This window comes from Pomacea canaliculata, linkage group LG11 (assembly GCF_003073045.1).
Source record: "Pomacea canaliculata isolate SZHN2017 linkage group LG11, ASM307304v1, whole genome shotgun sequence".
Classification (NCBI taxonomy): Eukaryota; Metazoa; Mollusca; class Gastropoda; order Architaenioglossa; family Ampullariidae; genus Pomacea; species Pomacea canaliculata.
Genome location: NC_037600.1, coordinates 13,700,324 through 13,720,892, shown reverse-complemented (window position 1 = coordinate 13,720,892; position 20,569 = coordinate 13,700,324). Strand labels below are relative to the sequence as shown.

Sequence of the window (20,569 nt, the reverse complement as noted above, 5' to 3'; positions counted from 1 at the left end):
ACACCTATAATAATTTAAAATTATTTTTAATGAGCTCAGCATGAATTAGTGTTATGGAAATGTCTTGAGAGGTTGTTGACGCTGTCATTGACGAGCTTGGTTCCTGTTGGGACACATCCGGGCTGGTCCTTGACTTCATCAGGGAATTGTACTGGACTGTCGTGCGCGGTCCGTTGGCTCAACGGTTAGCGCCTGTCACCAGTGCAGTGAGCATTGGCTGTCCTGGGTTCACTTCTCATCTCGGGTGCGCTATTCTTTATCTGTATGTGGCATCTGTTTACAAGGCTGGCTGCCTTGCCGTGATATATATAGTCTTAGTTGCTGGCACGGCTTGAGCATCAATTCCCTCTCATCAAGTACTGTCGTCTCAGCATCACCCATTCCTCCACTCATTGCGTTTAGTCCTTCAGATGAGACAATTGTCAGGGTTTGGTGCGTGGAGCCAACAGCGAGAGTTAAGTTTCGGCTGTAGGCTAGCGTGCCCTGGCCATCATCTGAGCCATTTGTACTACAGAATTCTAATTTTAAAACCTTAGTCTTAAATCTATTTAGATAATATGTCAATCATATAATCAAATCTGATGAAATATGATGGCCGAGACGACATCAAAAGTAATAATACTAACAAATAATAACAAAAATAATACTGGAAACTTGGTAAGCAAAAGAATGAACCACGCATTCTCATCGATGACGCTCAAAAGAAAGCCGTCTTCGCCTTTTGTAAAATTTTGTCCGAGTCTTTCATTTGTAATACGCTGGAACCCTGGAACCAAAATGGGCAATAAACAATTTGGCATTGCAACAGTTTGGCAAGAATAAAATAAAAGTGTGAAAGAGACAAAGAAAAGACGGATATTCGTACCTGTACTCTTCAAAGCACCACTTACACCAAATGGCTTCGGCTATCTGAGCCAAACTATCATAATGAGGTTACTACATAACTATAATTCTGAAGAATGCAACCACTTGAGATAGCAGATTGAACGGTCTTTCAAATTATAATTATAATCACGGATTTTAAGGATATTCAGTTCTTGTCTTGGTATTTCTAAGTATTTAAGGCTATGTATAGGCTTTCAAGGAATGTACAGCTATCTTAATGTGTTTATATGTATTTCAAGTGTTTGGAATCATTTTAATGCATGTTGGTGATATCTGTAGGTATTTGTAACAAACACTTGCCCAGTCGTACAGCGCGGCACAGGCGGCGCTGGTGGCGCGAATCTCATCCACGCTGCAAGTGTTGAGTAGTTGTCGTGCCGTGAGTAGAGACTCACCATTCACCGTGTCAGGCTGGAACTGACTGATGCGATGAAAGACTCCCTCCCTGCCCTGCACGCGCATCCTGCTTTGCACGTTCTTCCATTCCTGCTCACATACACAGAGGCACGCACGTACTCTTTGTTACAGAAAAAAATAATTTATTATGCATACATAACTTTTACAAAAAGCAGTTGTGGTGTTTTTCATCTTTTAAAGAGCGTTTAGAAAGCAAACAGAACCTCTGAACTGATTATTTGCTAATGTGGTTCATGTCGAAACTGCTTACTTAACAATTAAACTGCCGTAAAAATCAGAGAGAAAGAGAAACAAAGAAAAAGAAGCAGACCAGAGAGTGAATAAAACCTTAAGTTTCGAAGGTTTGTTGCCGAGTAGAATTAGTACAGCCTTTAGGGTAGATTTCACGGAAGGGTGTGGATTGTTGATACGATGTACCTCACTCATGGTTGTCTTACTCAGCTGTGAATCATATGATCAAGGCGAATGTTGATATGAACAAGATGTAACAGTTACGTGAGGATATCCAAGTGGACAAAGCCCCATAATTGCATAAGAATACTAAATGTCTAACTGCGATGTTAGAGCGCATGTCAAATTAAAAAAAAGCACAATTTCCCAAGCCGTCTTTTAACAATCTCTTAACACACTGCCCATGGTATCTAAGACTTGGAACAGAGTTATAGTTATTTATTGTGCACATGGTCAATGATTTCTTGAATATAAACAAGGATTTTGGAAGAGGGTCCTGTTTTATTATTGTGTTTGAAGGTTATTAAAATTTATCTTTCTTAATTAATTATAGGAATGAAGGATATTAGATACTATATACTATATTAGATACAAAAAATATTTGTTTCAAATACAAAGACTCCTGCACGATTGTTTTTGTTTATTCTTTCTTTATAATTACAGTGTATATAGGGCCCTTAAGTCGCGGTGATTGGGATCCAAAGTGCTTAGGTGGTCCGCGGCTTAAATATTGTTATAATGCATAAATTACAATAAATAATGAGCAAATAAATTTTTATCACAGTCGTTTCTCACGTGTTGACCCTCGAGTCGCCATTTTGAAAGTAGCGCCGTAATATTAAATCGTGATTAACGGTCTTGACAGTTCTGTGGATTTACGGCTGATTAACTTTGTAACCTTGTAAGGTGTGAATCGGTTACAATGGCGGCCTCCATAACCCTGACACGCAGCGTGGATAAAGATTACTGCCCCGCAGGTTAATGGCCCTAAACAACTGTAGTTCTCCCATTTAGTATTACAAGAACTTAAAATATTTACACCAAATAGAAATAATATACAAATATACAATATCTGATTTTTATAACTGATTGAAATGATAAACTATTTCAAAAAATATCCAGACTTTTTGACTGCTTAGGAGACGACAAATCTTTTATTTTAGTATGACTAAATGTAATGTCACCCACTACGTTGGTTTAAAAAAATGCTGGTTAGGGATTTCGGCCAGTAGATTCTTATAAACACGGGAAATATTAAGTTCCCTAGATGTTAACGGTTTAGAAGCTCATGTACTGTACCTTTAGAACTCTTTTCGACATGGTGGCTATGCGCCGCAGACTTATCAGCCTCCTCTCCGCCTTTGCAAACCAAGGGGCGCGGTGAAGAGCGTACGACACTTTTGATTGGTGGGCAGCGTTGATGGCGGCCTCCAGGACATCCGGGTCATTGCCTCTTTCTGCTTTCTGAATGGCTGCCAGTATGGACGAATTCATGCAAGGAGGAAAAGGAGTAGAAGCAGGATCACGAAGGAAGAATGAAGAAAGATGACAGGGAAAGAAATTTCTTTCGTAGACAGAAATATAACACCCTGTTTGTTACCAATATCAATTGGTTACTTTCACGGATTGATCGTCTCCTACTTTAATTATACCTTTTATATGCTGTTTTCTTTACGAGGAAGTGAATGTAATTTGAATGATAATATTAAGGGTTCAGAAATATGCTAGAGCGAGTGAGTATAGTGTTCACCGAAAAGTGTAGTAAAGAAGATCAGGGAAGATCAGGTGCAAAAACAGAGAAAGTGAATACAATGGAAAACAATTTTAAAAGGTAAGAATGAAAGAAAGAAGTGGAAAAGGGACAAAAAAAAAAAAAAAAAACGAAAGCAGACGAATCATTTACCTTCCCGATGAACTTCCAGAAGACGTGAAAATGATTCCGATGTTACCTTGACATTGTCATTCACTCCAGCTGACCACACTTTCTGTATCGCCATTTCCAGCCTGTCAATGTCATTGTCCGCTGTAGCGGCGTTAAGCTCCTTGAGCAGCTGCACATTACGAGCGACGTCATTTTGAAACATTAACATGTGACGTCACTTTAAATGTCATATTTTCGTCACAAAATTACAACTTCCTGTCCCCCACACTCCCCAACCCCCGGGCAAAGAAAGGAGAACAGGATGAACGCATACAGACAGAAAAACGGAGAGACCAAAGCTAATGTGGACAGACAACATGTCAGCCCAGACCTACCCTCTTGTTCCGGTCTCCCAGAGTGTCTGCCAGCTCCGTGTCCGGAGTCAGCAGGTAGTTCAGGACAGTCACGAACTCTTTGTCGCTGTCCTTCTCCCTGGCCTGGATCTGGACGGCGAATTCAGGGTTGAAGTTGTCGTATGGTACCTTAACGTCGATAACGACTTCGTCGTCTTTCTGGTTTACTGTCAGCCGCTCGGCGAGGTCTTCACTCGGCTGGTTATTGTGCAGAAGAGAGGCTTTGACCTCTAGAGAGCGGCGGGAGCGGAACCTCATCCGTATCTTCTCGCCTTCACGAACCACCAGCACGCCCTCTTCTCGCGAGACGTCGACGAGACCCATGTCCACCGCTGCCTTAGTGGGCCCGAAGATGCTTGCGCCTGGTGGGAACTGTTGCTGACCTCTGACCTGTGTAGCTTCTATGCTTATGCTACAAAGTTTAAATTCACTTTCGTCCATGATGTTGAGCAGGTACAATCCATTGACAGGAAGCCTGGTCACGAGAGCCTGGGTAAGGTCAATATTGTCATTATTTGTCAATATGTACCGACTTAGTTGAAGATCCTCAGGCATCTCTTCTCTGGATCGCTGTTTGTCGAAGTACAGCCTGTATTTAAGATCTTCTGATCCATTTGGTTTCACAAAGGTGACTGAACACTTGCCTTTTATAGCTACCTTTCTGGATGTTTGTTTTTCAGACTCCGACATTCGCCACGCTGCCTGAAAGTAATTCACGTACAACCTAGGTTCAGTAAGAAACCTTTCTATTGACCATGGTTCTTTTAACAGTTGCCATGCTGGATCTTCGGAGGGTCCAGGACAGGAAAAGTAAATGAAGACATCAGGATCAGTAAGAAAGAAAAAGTCGTTGGCTCTGTACTGAGTATTTTTCACCTCTTCTTCATCCGACCTAAACATAATACAGCAATTACAAGCGTTATTTCGGTTGACTGGGAAGTGATAATAGTGTTTTCGCACTATGGGGAGCAGGGAGTATAAAGTTAGATTACTCAGATGATCACCAGCACAGTCAACACGTGTCACTTCTAGGGCTTTCCCCCGTGACAATATCCTAACCCAGGACATTACTGTATTGGGTCTATCTAATGTACTTCAGGTTACCGAGCACAATTCCTTACTTAAATGTGTTCGACAAAGGGGAGGGAGGCTCCACTTTGAAAACCTTAAACCTGAGTTTGTTCCAAGTAAGGCAATGATAAATTTTGAAACGTATCCACTTTTTGATGAATTTTACGACAATGTCACGTGAAAAATCGGCAAGAGTTAGCAATATAGAAAATTGAGCATCCGGTTGCTGACTTATAAAGTGGTTCACCATTCTCTCTTGGCTTCACCGGAATCCTCGATGAGCACACAGCCAGCTGGAACTGAAGGGGCCGTCACTCCAGTGAAAGCACCGCTCACATCAACCAATCGCCAAGATCCATCCAAGTGGACTGCTGCCCAGACCTGATTGTCTTCCACGTCAAGATCGCCGACAGGAAAATTATAGACCTGCTTGTCGATGCCCAAGATTGTTTTGCACGGTAATCCGGCCTCCCTTCATAAAAGAACACACCACTTTAATAACTCTTTATTATGAAAGTTTATTTCTAAAGGCTGCTGCATTCCTCTTTCTTAGAAACATTTACATTACTATGACCACTCACGCACGAAAACAATGTGCAAACAAAATCCACTATGTCCCGCAATGGTTCGCTTTCCATACTTAAGATCGTGTTGCTACATTTCTAATGACTAATATCAAAGTATACTATTGTGGCAGCATTTGAATATTGAAAATAGACGCGAATTCCCCATTACGATTGGAAAACCAAAAGTTCATTTCCCATAGAAAAAAGAATCCTGCTCCCAAAGTAAAGAAGAAGACATAGGAAGTGGGACTGGAAGTATCAGGTCTCGCAGACAAGAAGCATTTAGTTAACCAGTTGGTCTTTTTCTTTCCTTTGTTGGCAGGCTACCTGTCAAGCGAAAAAGTGCTAGATATTTTCATTGTTTCATACATTTTTGCCGTGCTTTTCTCATTCATGCAATCATGCTTGTCCCATTGGGCTGATTATTAATATTAAAGAATCATATATTTAATGCAATATCCAACATAAACTAAAGAAAAGAGAAACGTCGACTTGATCGTCAGTTTTCTATGAAATATTCTTTCTTTTCTTTTTTATTCTTCTTTCTTTTGCTTGTTCATTTTAAGCCTACAAAATTGTAAATTAGTTTTTGTACAGAGCGAGTCGAGATAATAGGCGTTCTAATGTAAGGTTATAAGCTCTATTAGGCTAGAATCGATGATGATTGTTGATGATGGATGTTGGGTGATGGATAGTGGATGATGGATGATGAGGATGGTGCAAAAAATCGTATCTTTAATACAGAATGACTTACAAGCAGATGTACTGAAACAATAGGCAAACTTCGACTTGCGTTTCAGTTACACTCTTGAGAAAACTGTACAAGGAGTCGACTGCCACGTCATCACGGTCATACACTGTCTCCACGAGTTGTTGATTGCCCAGCCAGGAGTAGATGGCCCTCAGTAGCTGCAGCTGTGTGGTGTAGTGTGGAAGTCTCAGGTAGTCTAGAAGGTTCTCGACCCCTCCATCTAGCAGATTTTCTGGAGCCTTTATGAAAACGTCAAAATTTGCTGTTACATAATAAGGACTCGGGAAAAGAGTAAATCTCAAGCATGCAGTGGCAGTCTCTCGTGCAAACTGTGCAAATATTTAGATAAAATGTGCAAAATAGCATGTTTAAAGTTACTTAATTATGACCACTTGAAGGTGATAAAGTGCCACAATGAGTATGTGTATAATGCATACAACAATGCCGATGGCAACATTACTCATATACATCATAAATACTAATGTCCATGATGAATAGTGATGCATGATACTTTGTGCATGAACAGTCATACATGGGGACTACTACCCGGGGGGGGGGGGGGGAATAGTGTAATGAAAATAGTAGGTAGGTAGGTAGGTTGTTTAGATGGGAAAGTGCTTCCACCCGAGGGCGATTTCGCACTGTGTGGAGAGGGAAAGGAGGTAGGGTAGAGATGGAAGAGGGTGAGGGAAATGGAGGGTGAGAGAGAAAAAAAAAAAAAAAAAAAAAAAAAAAAAAAAAAGATAAGGAAGGGAAGAAGATGCCGACCAGTAGCCAGCAAGCTCAGTTATATGAACCAAGTTAAATTGGCATAGGATGGTCCAGAGGTCTGCCAGGGTCGCAGAGGTGGTGCAGCGTCACAGAGTTGTTGCCATATGTCTACTACTTTAGACTATCTAGTACACAAACGAATCATCCAATCACTCTGTCAAAACAATGGGCTGAGCCCCAGTTCAAAAAAAAAAAAAAAAAAAAAAAAAAAAAAAACCAAGGTAGGTAGCCTATTCCTGTACAAACATGTTACGAAACACTCACTCAAGTGACCCTCATTAACGGCTTAGCCTAATCTATTTAAACCTGTTTAAAGAAATTTAACCACACACGGGTGGTGAGCCACCATTGACACCACAATGACAGTACGGTGTGCCATATATCTTTAGGTGGGTTAAGACAGGAGACGAAGGTTAATGATAGCCCGTGATTATTATGTAAAACCTGACTTAGGACAGCTCTATCATCTTTTTAGTTCATGACAACTCTAAGAGCACATGGGAAGTGCTGAGCCTAACCCCACACGTGCATGTAAGAGGTTTGTAATCTACAAGTGGTGAAATACTCCCTCCCAAGCCTCATTCTGGCTATCTTGATTGACTGAATCGATTGGCACCAAAATATATCAGTGTATTAACTGGGCAATCAAGCTAGCAACCTCCTATTACCTTTACCTAAAAGCTTGTACATCTCAATCCACCGTGATTGTATCGCTGGCTTTTAAAGCCACTCTCCTCTCCTCAGGTGAAAGAGAGATGTTTAGGGTATTAATGTTTCGTGTAATGGATGGATTAACAGCTAATTAAAATAAAAATAGTTGACTATCGTCATAATTATATCTTCTTTCTGCAAAACAACCAGTGCATCACAAATCGTGCATTTCCCATTTAAAAAATTTAAATCACGTTGAACGATGTACGCTCATATACTATGAATGCGCTAAAATAAGATATAAAAGAAAGAACTTACACTTTCTGCATGTTCATCGATGTCAGAAAAATCTTCAGTCTTAAAGACCTCATGTTTCCGGCTTGATGGTGGTTTTGGGGGAGGAAAAGTTGATTTGCTAAGCTCATCTATTCGTCGAGACAAAAACTAGACAAATAAAATAATGTGGCAATAGTTAACGAACTCTTGGAATCTTTTTTCTTCAAAACAAACCTCGCAGGGTTTGTCCAGCTCCTAAAATAAAGTGGTTTGGTCTATGGACTACAAGCATCCCTGTACCCTAGCCAGTCTAGCTAGGTATCATTTGTAAGACTTTCTTCAGTGCGCATTGTCATCTAAAGCTCATCATCAAGATGTCTCACCAAAAGATTCCAAGATGAACATCTAAAGATTATTTTGGTACATGCGTAACCGAAGGCGATATAAAGCAAAGATCTTTTAATGAGCACTGTTGGACCAGGAGACAGAGGCGATAGGCAGTCAATCAGTTTATGATAATCAACTGTTGAGAGTAATTATTATCAGTTTACCTGACCTTTTTTATATACTGCTCAAAACAATGGAAAGGCCATTTGTATGACTGTTTCATGCCAATAAACACACAAACAATAACATTAAATCAACGCATTTTTTCTTCATCAAATGAAACATTATCAGCCACTTTCATTGAAGCAAAAAATTTTTACAACAAAAACTTTGAGCCTGGACTGACATAATCCATGTTTTCAAAATTCAAAAAATTGATATCAGAGACAAATAAGGAAATATCATGTCTACCATCGTCCTGAATGCAGGCAAGGCACCGTTGTCTCATGGACTGAAACGCGGGAGGTGTTTTTTTCAAGCAGTCAGACGAGTGTAGTCGGTTGGATAGTGAAATTGTAAAAGAGGCTTTGAAAGAGGGTGGCGGGGAAGGAGCGAGGAAATTATGACTAGAGTGTGAAAAGGACTTTGCAAGACATTTACGATAGCTTCCGCATTTTTCGTGCAGGTTTTCTGTTTTTCTTTTGTTGGCTATTGTTCAGTGATTGTGACGGCTGTCGGTGCTCACCTGCTGTTGTCTACTTAAATTGAGTGACCATCTTCACCGACGTGTGGGCTAAAGGGGAGTGTCCAATGGGGGAGGTAATGGTATCTTTTTGTTGTTGTTGTTGTTGTTGTTGTTGTTGTTGTTGTTGTTTTCTGTGCTTAGGTTGGAATGGTTAGGCACACTTAGTGACTAAGTGGTGTCAGGTATATATGTCGTATTGCTTTAACGCGTGCGTGCGCATAATTTTCTGTTCGTTCTTTTGATTTTAAAAAAACCAACCAAACAATGTGTTTGAATTGTCAACACGTACGTGTCCTTTTGTCAATTGAGGATCAGCTGGCATAGTTACCCGCCTTGGGTGGTCGAGTGATTGCTGAATGCACAGACTAACAGAAGTCTGTAGGTGAATGTGCAAAAGTACATGTTTGAAACCGTATCGACGAGAGACCGAAAGCGGTGGCCCACGACACCTTCCCAGGCCTCTAAACTTACTGTTGTGTTGACAGTGGACAGGGATTGCACGTACACTGTATGCTTTCTACTGTTCAGTTCTGTCGTCATATGACTATGTTACACTTGCACGCAATTTTTGTGGGCTTAATTATCTGTTTTAGACTGCTGAACTGAGTATGCACAAGACCAAGCTGGATTGTCATCGAATTCCCGTCGACTGTTCACCCCACCATTAATAAAAATGTAGAAAATGTGAAGGTGGCCTTTCCATTGTTTGGGGCAGTAGATTAGCCGTGCAGCTAATGTCGGCCCCTTGTTGCTAAGATAAAAGATAGACCTTATCAGATAAGCATTAAAAACGCAATGAACGAGGAAGAGTATTGATATACCTCTGAACTGGAGGGCTCCGACATGACTGTGTTCTTCAAACACTTGTTGCGTACAGAAACTAATTCAAATTCTCGTCGGTCTTTTTTTTTCTTAACCAAAGTGACCTGTGTTCTACATAAACAAAAGTGAGAACAAATATCGTCAACATACATCATTTGCTTGTTTAGAAAAAGATAAGCAGCTCGAAGAAATTGTAAACAATAACGGGAAGGTTATGAGTTGTTAGTAGATTAAATGAAGCAATAAACAGATTGTAATCCATATTATGGCTCTTCTTTAATAGTTTATAATTACCAGATGATATTTTAATTGTAGCTACTTATTAGCACTTATTACATGGTAGAAAGACAAAGAACTTAACAACTCACTAAGAGAGAGAGATAGTCAAACACTAATGCTAATTAAAGACTAAGAATAATTAGCAGTTTAACTAACCTCTTCCGTTAGGTAGCTAGCGCCGACTCCTGACTGCTGAAAGCATACGACAAAAACGACATTCACAAAAGTTATATAAACATCTTCCGACTGTAGTTGTCTTCAATTTGAAGGAAGAGACAGACAGTAGCAACTACTGGTTCGGCCAGTGGAGTCCTGTGTCTATGCCACCCATGAATCGACTTCCGCGTTCACGTATGTGCTTGCTTGGCCACGTGAAGTAAGTAGTCATGCAATTATTCCCCAGCCAGTCTTTCCCAACTCCCAGTTGTTGAAACCCCCTCTCCACTCAACCGTCTCGTAATACAGCGAATTTACATATTCCGGTCCTACTGACAGGCTCATGACAGTTAACCAAAAAAAAAACAAAAAAAAAAAACGACGCGGACGGACGCTCACAACATTTTCTAGAAAATGCCAGAGAATATACTGTAAATGATATCTAGCAAGAAGTTGCTGTGCAAATCATTTGGAAAAACTGTGATACATGCTGCAAATGTTTATGTCCACCCCATAAGTCCAGTTATAGAACGAAAGGTGGGCTTGTTTGTTTACTTTTTTTTTTTTTTGGGGGGGGGGGGGAGATGGTTAGGTTTGTGGAGCTTCTCGCTGGAGTGCTTGCAGAATGCCTATTTTGAAAAACATTTCCCCCAAGGGCCATTTTTATCTATAACACTATTCGCGTGCCGTAAAAATTATTTTAAACTTAAAAATCATAAAAATTAGCTGGCTATATATGGTCAAGCTGTAGTTTCGCCAGAGAGTATATGTCTATACTTTCTGATTTCGCACAGTAGGTTGACACTTTTACATTGTGTTGTACATGCAGGTCTCTGCACATTACGATCAATCATCTTTGAATTACTAGTGAGATTGATGAATTGAGGTAGAGTGTAAAACTGTGATGGGGAGAGTTTGTCCTGCCAAGACAATGGCAGATTTCAGCAGTCGGTGAATTGTTTATTCCTCGGTCTAAATAACTACGATCTCGCGTTACTCGTTGCTGTAGTTGCCTTAAATAGTTTAACTTCTGATTTTCTATCTAATGAATTCACTCTTCTAGCGAAGTCTCCAGAAGAATCACCTCCGTTTCATATTTTGTGTGAAATAACATTTTTGCATCCTGTAAGTTATGTTATTTCAAGGATCACTTTGTCTCTCTGCTTAAACATCGACAACATATTGCATCTGATGATATACGAAAGACATTATTCAAACATGTGATTGCGCGAAAGTCGAGGAGAAGCGGAGAGACGAGTCGTTAGAGCTCTGGCGTCCGGACCCAGAAGGCAACAGGTTCGATACCCGCATAGCGCAACGAATTTTCGTCCAGTCCACGCAACTCTCGGGGCTGTGTAACTGAATTCCTAGAGGGTATGGGAAGGGTAATTCACCAGGAGAGAAAGGAGATGAGCCTCGACCTCACCTTGTGAGAAAATGTAATCTCTTACGCCTCCAGCTTCAACACCTTTAAAAAACAAACAACAAAGAAAGTAGGAGATAACCTCAACCTCTTGCGTGAAAGTCATTTTCAGCGGTTTTTGTTTCTTTGAATGTTTTTTTTTTTTTTTTTTTTTGCAACGCTGGAGAGAGTTTCCATTTTAAAACGACTCCTTATGACTTTGCCCTTTCATAAACTTGGGACTTAGTCGTCAGCAGGTTAAGACGCCCATTACCGATAATATTTTATTTATTCTGATACCGAGGGAGCGAGAGTATAGTGTAGAATCACCTTATCCGCCTGGGTTGCTGCATAGACCTTGTCATTTTTGTTTGACATAGTCGTATTCATGTTTTATTGTAATTTTCTATAGGTGGAGACGTCGGAAACTCAAATTTTGTAAATAAAAATTCATCGATACTTAAACGTTGAAGTCGAACTTCCGGTTTCACTTTCGAGGGGTCCGGTGGCGCAACGGTTAGCGCCTGTCACCAATACAGTGAAGGTTGGCTGCCCTAAGTTCATTTCTCGTCTCGGGCACGCTGTTCTTTCTCTGCACGTGGCATCTGTTTACAGGGCTGACTGCTTACCGTAAAATAGCCTTAGTTGCTGGCACGGAGTAAAACACCAATGCCCCCCCACCCCCCGGTTTCAAGTTCACGATATCGGGATTGTTTATATGTCTCCTTTCTGTTGTCATAGGAATTCACTATTATAGGCATCATATATATATAATAAAGTCAAGAAAATAGATCTTAATAAAATCACGTCCAACCCCTTCCCAAAACAAAGCAAAACAGAACAAAACAAAAACAAATACTGGATTCACAACAACATTGCGTCGTCTGCTGTAAACTGAGACTGCGAAACGTGTTTAATCATAAGTGAAATTATTTTTCTCCGTTAGCTGTAATTCAGTAGCATACATAAATCAAGAAAATAGATCTTAATGAAATTACTTAAATACTTGGGTTAGTAACTGTGGAATAAAAAACGCGTTGACGTCAAGATTGTTTATATTTCTCCTTTCTGGTTCTTATATCGGTAAGACAATTGGTTTCTAATGTCATATCAGTTCATTGGCATCCACTGTCAAATTATCATTGCAATGTTCTTCTTTCTTTTGTATTTTAAATATTATACTTTGTTTGGTTAATCATGTGTAGGTACAAAATGCCCATGCGCAGCTACAAAAAAGTTCCTCCCGTGAAGAAAGTAAGGGTGATTAACCCCTTGACAGGGCGATTTATTACCTAAAAGAGAATAAGCGACAGAAACAAGACACAGTTTCTGCTGCTCCTGCCATGCAGCCACCGATACCGACGCCACAGGTATCAGACACAATTCATGCTTCTTGCTCCCAGCAATCGATGCCGTCGACATCACCCATGGATGCATTTGAGTTTATGGCCGTAGGTATGTATGGATTTGCCATTAACGAAGTGTCTTTAGTGAACCGGTTACAGTTTGTTTTTTGTTCGTTTCTTGCCTTAGGAGGTCCGCCAACTATACATTTTATGTAATGGCTGTCAATCCAAACGCTATAGTAATTCTGTACCCAATAAGAAAAATGCATACATAGGATTGTTAAAAATAATTAATGTGTGTTTTTTTTTTTTCACATTCTTAGATTCAGAAAATGGAGCTAGCAATGGAGCAAGTTCATACTGGAAGAAAAAAGTAAATCGTTCTGAAAAATGGGAAAAGATACACAAGGAACTGCTGGTTGTCCACACTGACTGTATGCTATTGCAGATCAAAAGCCAGTGTATCTGTTGTGGCTTCAGTTTGCCAACAATCCGCTGCTTGGATTGTGGCAGCCAGGCACTTTTTTGTGAGAAGGACTTTCTTGAGCGTCACAAGAATGCTGTATTTCATAGCCCAGAAATCTGGAATGTAAGGAACATTCAGTATTTGGGGGTTATGGGGCAACAAAATATTTATGTACATTTTAACTGCTTTGTTAAATTCATTTGAACATTGTCTTCTTTTTTTTCCCCTAGGGACGTTGTTTTGTGCCATATGCAGCCAACTTGCCTGTTCTTGTGCATTACAACCACAAGATACCAAATTGTGTAAAACGTACAAGGGAAATCACTGTGATTGGAATGAGAGGTAAAATACAAGCTTAATGTGTACTGTTAGAAAAAAACAAACTAACAGTAAAATTTTGTTCGAGATATGGTATGGTTTGCTACATCATCAATGAAAATATGCTTGTGTATGTCTAGGTGGTCCACAGCTGTTTAAAATTGAATTTTGCTCATGTGAGAGTGACACCATTACACTACTACGCCATCGCCTTTGGGGTTCTTCCCCAGAAATACCATCTGTGGCATTTAAGCTGGATGTCATGGAATGGTTGCGTGCATTAGTGCTTGAATGCCAGGTGTCAGTAAAAGGGTTTGTCAATGCTTTGGCAATCCGACTCAGCAAGATAGAGAACATGAGCAGCAAGAAGGTTTGTTGCAGCCATTTTTCTAATTTGTTTTCATTTTTCATTGTTGTTACCTATGGTAATAGAGCACTGTTACTGTACTGAGAAATTTGAATCACATATATATATATCTCAACATTACATTATATAATGTAATATCAGTCACATGTCCTTGTTGATATTGACTTAGAATGCCAGTAATAAAAGTTTTTAAGTCTGTAATATTGATAGAAATTATTTTTAATTATTGGCTTTGGAGATAGGTTAAAATATAGCATTATTGTGGGTCTGCCCTTGATTTGCAGCCTCTTTTTCATGATATCATTTGTATAGTTATGTTGTTACCTGTTTCACTTTAGTCGTTTTCATGAGGAGCAGACAGAAACAAAATGAATCATAAAGGCTGGTCAAAAATACTAAAGGTGCATGGCATTTGCTTTTGGCTTTTGTTTGAGGTTCACTTGCTGAACTTAAAATTTTCCTCTGCATGTGCCATCTTATTCACATGCTGGTGGTTCCTTGATAGTACTCCATTTTCTTCATGGACTGCATAGTGATTCATGATGCAGCCCACAAAATTGTCCCAAATTTTCTTATTTACACTTTGTAAATTAGCAGCAGCAGGTCCTCTGTGTCCCCTGTGGGACCCCGGGGTATGCTTGCCTAGCAAGCATTGTAAGAATAGGGTCCCTGCCATCCAGCCAGGCATGTCGTAAGAGGCGACTAAGGTGGACACCTCACCTAGAGGTAAATTAGGTTGTGGTAGGGCTAACAACCCCACCATGTAAAAAAAAGTATGCTACAGAAACTAAAACCAGAAGAAACTCGTCACAGATGGCGGAGGTAATGAAGCACACCAGGTGACTGGACTAATGACGGACGACAGCCAAACCCGAAAGGGAGCTGGCGCCCCGACAGTGGATTTACTGAAGCCGAGGCAAAAGTTGAGGGTGGGGTGCTGGAACGTCCAGACTTGTACCAGACTGGCAGGATGCTCCAACTAGTCAAAGAGTTTGACAACTACAACTTGGACATCCTGGGAGTCAGTGAGGTCAGATGGACCGGCACGGGAAAGAGGAGACTAGCGTCAGGACATACCATCTTGTTCTCAGGAAGATCAGACGCTCAGCACTCTTAAGGAGTAGCTCTACTCCTCAACAAGAAAACGGAAAAGGCACTGCTGGAATGGAAGCCTTATGGACCTAGGCTTTTGAGAGCAAGATTCCATTCCAAGTACACCAAGCTGACAGTGCTAGCTTGCTATGCACCAACAAATGACTCTGAGGCAGAAGACAAGGATGCTTTTACGATCAGCTCCAAGCAGCCTCAGAGAGCGTTCCAGCCATGACATGTTGCTCATCGTCGGCGATCTCAATGCCAAGGTGGGAAGTGACAACACACTGCAGGGAGCATGTCATGGGCAAACATGGAATCGGAACCATCAATGACAACGGAGAGAGACTGGCAGACTTTTGTGAAGAAAACAACCTACTGATTGGTGGCACACTCTTCCCACACAAAGACATCCACAAGGCAACATGGACATCACCAGATGGGACCACAAAGAACCAGATAGACCATGTCATCATCAACCGAAAATGGAGGAGCTCACTTCAAGATGTTAGAGCCTACAGAGGAGCAGACGTTGCCAGTGACCACACTCTTGTGATAGCCACAGTTTCCCTGAAGCTACGTCGATCACGAGGAAAAACAGGCACGTCAGCAGAGAGTGGACTCTGGCAAACTGAAAAATCCAGTCATCGAAAGGGCCTTTGCTATGGAAGTAAAGAAACAGGTTCCAAGCACTAGGAGACCAACAAGAGATGACCTTAGACGACTTCAATCGAGTCTTACAGGAATCAGGAGAGAAAATACTGGGCTTCCAACGGAAAAAGAAAGAACAGTGGATCAGAGAAGAGACATGGAAGAAGATAGAAGAGAGAAAGTCAGCCAAACAAAGAATCAACAGCACCAGATCTGAACGCCTGAAAGAACAACTCAGACAAAGATATGCAAAACTAAACAAAGAGGTAAAGAGGATGGCAAGAACCGACAAAAGAGACCACATAGAGAACTGGCAGATGAAGCAGAAAATGCAGCAAGTAAAAATGACCTGAAGACACTATACAAGATAAACAAACAGCTAAACAACGGGTTTTAAGAACAGTGATGTGCAGTGAAAGACGTGAACGGTAATGTCATCGAGGAGAGGCAGAAAAACTACAGCGCTGGAAGGAACATTTTGAGTCGGTTCTGAACAGACCAGATCCCCCTCAGCTTGCAGACATCCAGCCAGCAGCTATAGACCTTGACATCTGCACAGACCACCAAGCTGGAAAGAAGTGACAGCAGCAGTCAAGACAATGAAGAGCGGCAAAGCACCAGGGGCAGATGGAATAACAGCAGAGATGTTGAAAGCAGATATAAATGTGACAGCTCCCAAGCTGACTGAAATCTTCAAGCAAGTTTGGAATCAGGGCAGCTCCCTGTTGCTTGGAAGACAGGGCTCATCTTCAAGTTACCCAAGAAAGGAGATCTTGGAGACTGCAATAATTGGAGGGCATAACACTTCTTTCCCTCACCAGCAAGGTCTCAGCAAGATTGTTTTGTCAAGACTGACGGCAACTCTTGAGAAAGACCTCCGACCACAGCAAGCAGGATTTCGTCCTGGGCGATCCTGCTCCGAACACATCTTCATTCTGCGACAGAATTCTGGAGCAGAGCAATGAATGGAACACACCGCTGTACATCAATTTCATCGACCTGGAGAAGGCTTTTGACAGCATCCACCGCGAGTCCTTATGGAAGATCCTGAGGCATTACGGAGTCCCTGCAAAACTTGTTCAGGTCATTGCAATGCTGTACAGCGATTTCAAATCCCAGGTTGTCTGTGACACGGAGCTCACAGACCCCTTCAACGTCAGTACCGGGGTGAAGCAGGGCTGCATTCTGTCGCCGTTCCTCTTCATCCTGGCCATGGACTGGATCATGAAGACTTCCACCGACAGTGAGAGGAGAGGGATCAGATGGACCATGACTATGACAGCAACAACAACGCTGGAAGACTTGGACTTTGCTGATGACATTGCCCTGCTGTCACACCGCCACCAAGACATGCATGAAAAACAAGGCCTTCTCAGAAACAGCTGGAAACCTTGGCTTGAAGGTCAGCACAAAGAAAGCGAAAGTATGAGAGTGAACGCCAGAGTCCAAGACGGCATCAAACTAAATGGAGAAGAGATTGAGGAAGTTGACAGTTTCACCTATCTTGGGTCCAAAATGTCAAACACTGGGATGCGGAGGTGGAGATTCGAGCCCGACTGGCGAAAGCCAGCCAGGCCTTCGCCTCACTCAGGAAGCACATGGAAGGCAAAAAACATCAGCCAGAAGATCAAACTGAGAATCTTCAAGTCAAATGTGATCAGCACCCTCCTTTACGGATCAGAATCCTGGAAGATGACCAAAACCATCAGTAACAAGCTTGACGTCTTCCAAAACAGATGCCTCAGGCGCATACTTAACATCTTTTGGCCAAATACCATCAGCAACGAAGAACTCCACCGAAGAACTGAAACCGAGTCCATCACCACGCAGGTTCAACGAAGGCGTTGGCGATGGATTGGACATGTGCTCCGCCAGCAGACAGCAGACCTTTCCAGAGTCGCCTTACGATGGACTCCAGACGGCCGAAGAAAAAGAGGCCGCCCAAAGGAAACTTGGAGAAGAACAGTGGAAAGGGAGATGAAAGGAAAGGGCTGGACATGGGGTCACCTAGAGCGGGTTTCAGCCGATCGACATCGGTGGCGGACTCTGGTTGAGGCCTTATGTGCAACCTGATGCACGAAGAGGAATAGATAGATAGAATAGGTCCTCTGTGTAAATGATTGCACGTGCGATGTGTTAGCCTAGAAAGTCTGCTGCACTTATGAGTTCATATAGATAACTCATTTGCTAGTACAGAAATTGCTTTTGGCATCCTGCTTCATCATTATTTTATATTTTAATTGGTTTGGCCTAACCTCATGTATGTATTGCAGGTTAATGGAGTATATCAGGCCCTAATAACCGATGCATTTACAATGTACATGCGTCATAAGTACCAGTTGCAGCAGCTACAACATATAGATCCAGATCTTGATGATGGAACTGAGTGTCCTGCCTGCCATGTAAGTTTTTAATATTCAGTAAATGGGGTCAAATTATTGCAAGGTTGTAATAACAATGATGATAGAAATATATAAAAGATGTAATTACCATACAAAAGAAATTTTTATGTCAAATGTAGGTGATCAAAGAAGACATCGACATTAATGCAAAAGACCTTGCAGTTGGTGGAAGTCAGCTAGTGTTGTCTGAAAATGTGAGTATTATTCGGGTTCTTTCGCTTGCTGTATTTTTTTTTCTGTATTATTTGCATGTGTGTCAATGAATGCTTTGTACTTTGCTGTTTTTTTAACTTTGATCTTGTTTTCTTTCAGAGCAAAATATTTTCATTTGATGCCAATTTTGGTCTCGTTAGAAAAAAATCATCGGGGAAAAGCCCTGGTGAGCCGTTTCACAGAGGGAGGTACTTTTTGGACCAGACAGAGGTCGATGCCTTTGTCAGTAACTATGTTTGCCACTCCAAGAAAGGAGCTGGGGTAAGCTATTCAGAGTATAAGTTTGTTTGAGATTTAGAGGCTATTTATTATTTATTTGAGATATTTTACATGGAGTGGTTAATCATTATTTTTTTTTACATGTTTACAATTATAATATGATGGTTTAGAAAGGCATGTTTCAACAGTTGTTAAGCTTAGGGTGTCAGAATTATATGCTGCAAGACTGAATCACTCACATGTCATTGTTTTACAGGACTGTAGTGACTTCCAGGCAGGAAGTAACAGGTCAAAGTCCAGAACAGAAAAGCTGGACGAGACCGCTGTGTTTGGCTGTGCGTGCAGCAGGCACGAGTTTCCCCATCGTTTCTTCAGCCTGAAGCATGGCGAAAGGTTGTAACGGACTCGTCTTTTGATGACTTTTGTTTACTTTTTGAACAGTTCCCATATCTTTTGTCCTTATGGGCTTGGTCATAAATCTTTTAGCTATGGTACAAATAGACATAATAATAATAATAATAATAATAATAATGCTGTTTTCAGATTGGGATATGCTGTCTACCTGATGGAGAAACTGCTGCAAGAGCATCCGCATAAAATCTCCATCATGTATGACATTGCATGTGTTCTGTCTGCACATTTGAAGGTTTGTGTACCAAAAATTGTTATTGTATGCACATGCATTTGGCAGATATATGGTGTATTTGGTGCAGTGAAGGTTTGAGAATAGTTGTTTGCACTTGTTTCTCCCCTTAAAGGATAAAGTCAGTGACATTCCTGAATTTTGTTTTCAGGAACTAGATGCTGGTTTGCTTTTGAGTAAACCTGAGCACATAACATGCTTCTGATGAGATTTGCTTTCCATCAGCATAAATAAACCACTTTGGTAACATGAGCATGAAAGACCTCCAGGAACAGGGTGTTTTTTGTGAACTCATTGTTGTCATATACTGACTGATAGCTGGCTCGAACATACCTTTTGTAGCTGCCAATGGTTTGATTTATTTTCATTATCATATCTGATGTAAATGTATAAGTGGTGCACAGTTCAAGTAATGATTGAATTGTGTCAAATATTTATGTTGCAGAAAACCAACAGAGAAGAGAGAGCTGCATCACGCGTACAATTCTCTTGCCTATTTTCCACAGCTTTGGTCATAAGATGGCATGTCAGGTAACATTCACAGCTGGACTAGATTTCTTTTAGGTATCATGACAAATGCCCACTGCTCACTCAGAGGTGTCATTTTTAAATATTCACTGAAAAACTAAAATAAATGAAAAACAGTGATTACATGTAAAAATATCCAAAAAAAAAACCCCTACAAAGATATTAAAGAATGCAGAGACTCAATTTCTTGTTAATAACAGTCGAGTGGTACCAATTAGGTATTAATACAGATAACTTTTCACAGCTAGAGTATGGCCCACGAACGGCAGCTGGGATAGGTCTGACAGATGGTGAAACGGTTGAGCGCCTCTGGTCATACCTAAGAAAATTTTCCTCAATCAGTAAAATGATGACGCCACAGAGGAGAGTCGATTTACTAACTGATGCACTCCTCCACTATGCTTCAAGGTTACGCAAGCGATTAGGTTAGTAAACAACAATTTTGTTGTTTTGTTTTTATGCAATGTATTCCTTTAATTTTCTTTGATGGCTGGAGGATCAAGTTATATGACTGATAGTTTTTTAATCAAAAAATTAAAACAAAAGCAATAATATAATCCTTTTTGCATTAATCTGTACTCTTAGTTGACCAGATTAGTTTGTCCAAAAAAATGACATATTTCTATATGGTTAACAGGCAAACATTTTGTGCAAAAAATGGCTAAAACAGAGAGCACCAAACAAGACTCTAAGGCTCAGT

General features: G+C 40.9%; 2 protein-coding genes across 6 annotated transcripts; one reads left to right on the top strand and one right to left on the bottom strand.

The window, feature by feature from the left end:
• Nucleotides 1–9: 9 nt before the first annotated feature.
• Nucleotides 10–11,860, bottom strand: LOC112575227 (hillarin-like). The gene is made up of 12 exons (XM_025256922.1): nt 11,728–11,860; nt 10,223–10,255; nt 9,787–9,898; nt 7,936–8,061; nt 6,199–6,434; nt 5,126–5,350; nt 3,790–4,699; nt 3,437–3,584; nt 2,833–3,005; nt 1,630–1,743; nt 1,186–1,371; nt 10–766 (listed from the first exon to the last, which is right to left on the bottom strand). Exons 3-12 carry the CDS (start codon nt 9,808–9,810, stop codon nt 698–700), a joined length of 2,211 nt encoding a protein of 736 aa, XP_025112707.1. The 5' UTR covers nt 9,811–9,898; nt 10,223–10,255; nt 11,728–11,860; the 3' UTR covers nt 10–697.
• Nucleotides 5,201–20,254, top strand: LOC112575228. 5 transcript variants are annotated; one of them, XM_025256924.1, is made up of 13 exons: nt 5,227–5,336; nt 6,245–6,386; nt 12,830–13,079; nt 13,294–13,559; nt 13,667–13,778; nt 13,895–14,124; nt 18,138–18,266; nt 18,386–18,460; nt 18,579–18,740; nt 18,955–19,091; nt 19,242–19,344; nt 19,787–19,872; nt 20,114–20,254. In XM_025256924.1, the coding sequence occupies exons 3-13, from the start codon at nt 12,968–12,970 to the stop codon at nt 20,115–20,117; spliced, it is 1,416 nt and encodes a 471-aa protein (XP_025112709.1). In that variant the 5' UTR covers nt 5,227–5,336; nt 6,245–6,386; nt 12,830–12,967; the 3' UTR covers nt 20,118–20,254. The 5 variants fall into 5 exon arrangements, with proteins under 5 accessions (XP_025112708.1, XP_025112709.1, XP_025112710.1 ...); XM_025256923.1 differs by lacking the exon at nt 6,245–6,386 and having other exon boundaries at nt 5,201–5,336; XM_025256925.1 differs by lacking the exons at nt 5,227–5,336; nt 6,245–6,386 and adding an exon at nt 12,078–12,168.
• The last annotated feature ends 315 nt before the right edge of the window (nt 20,255–20,569 follow it).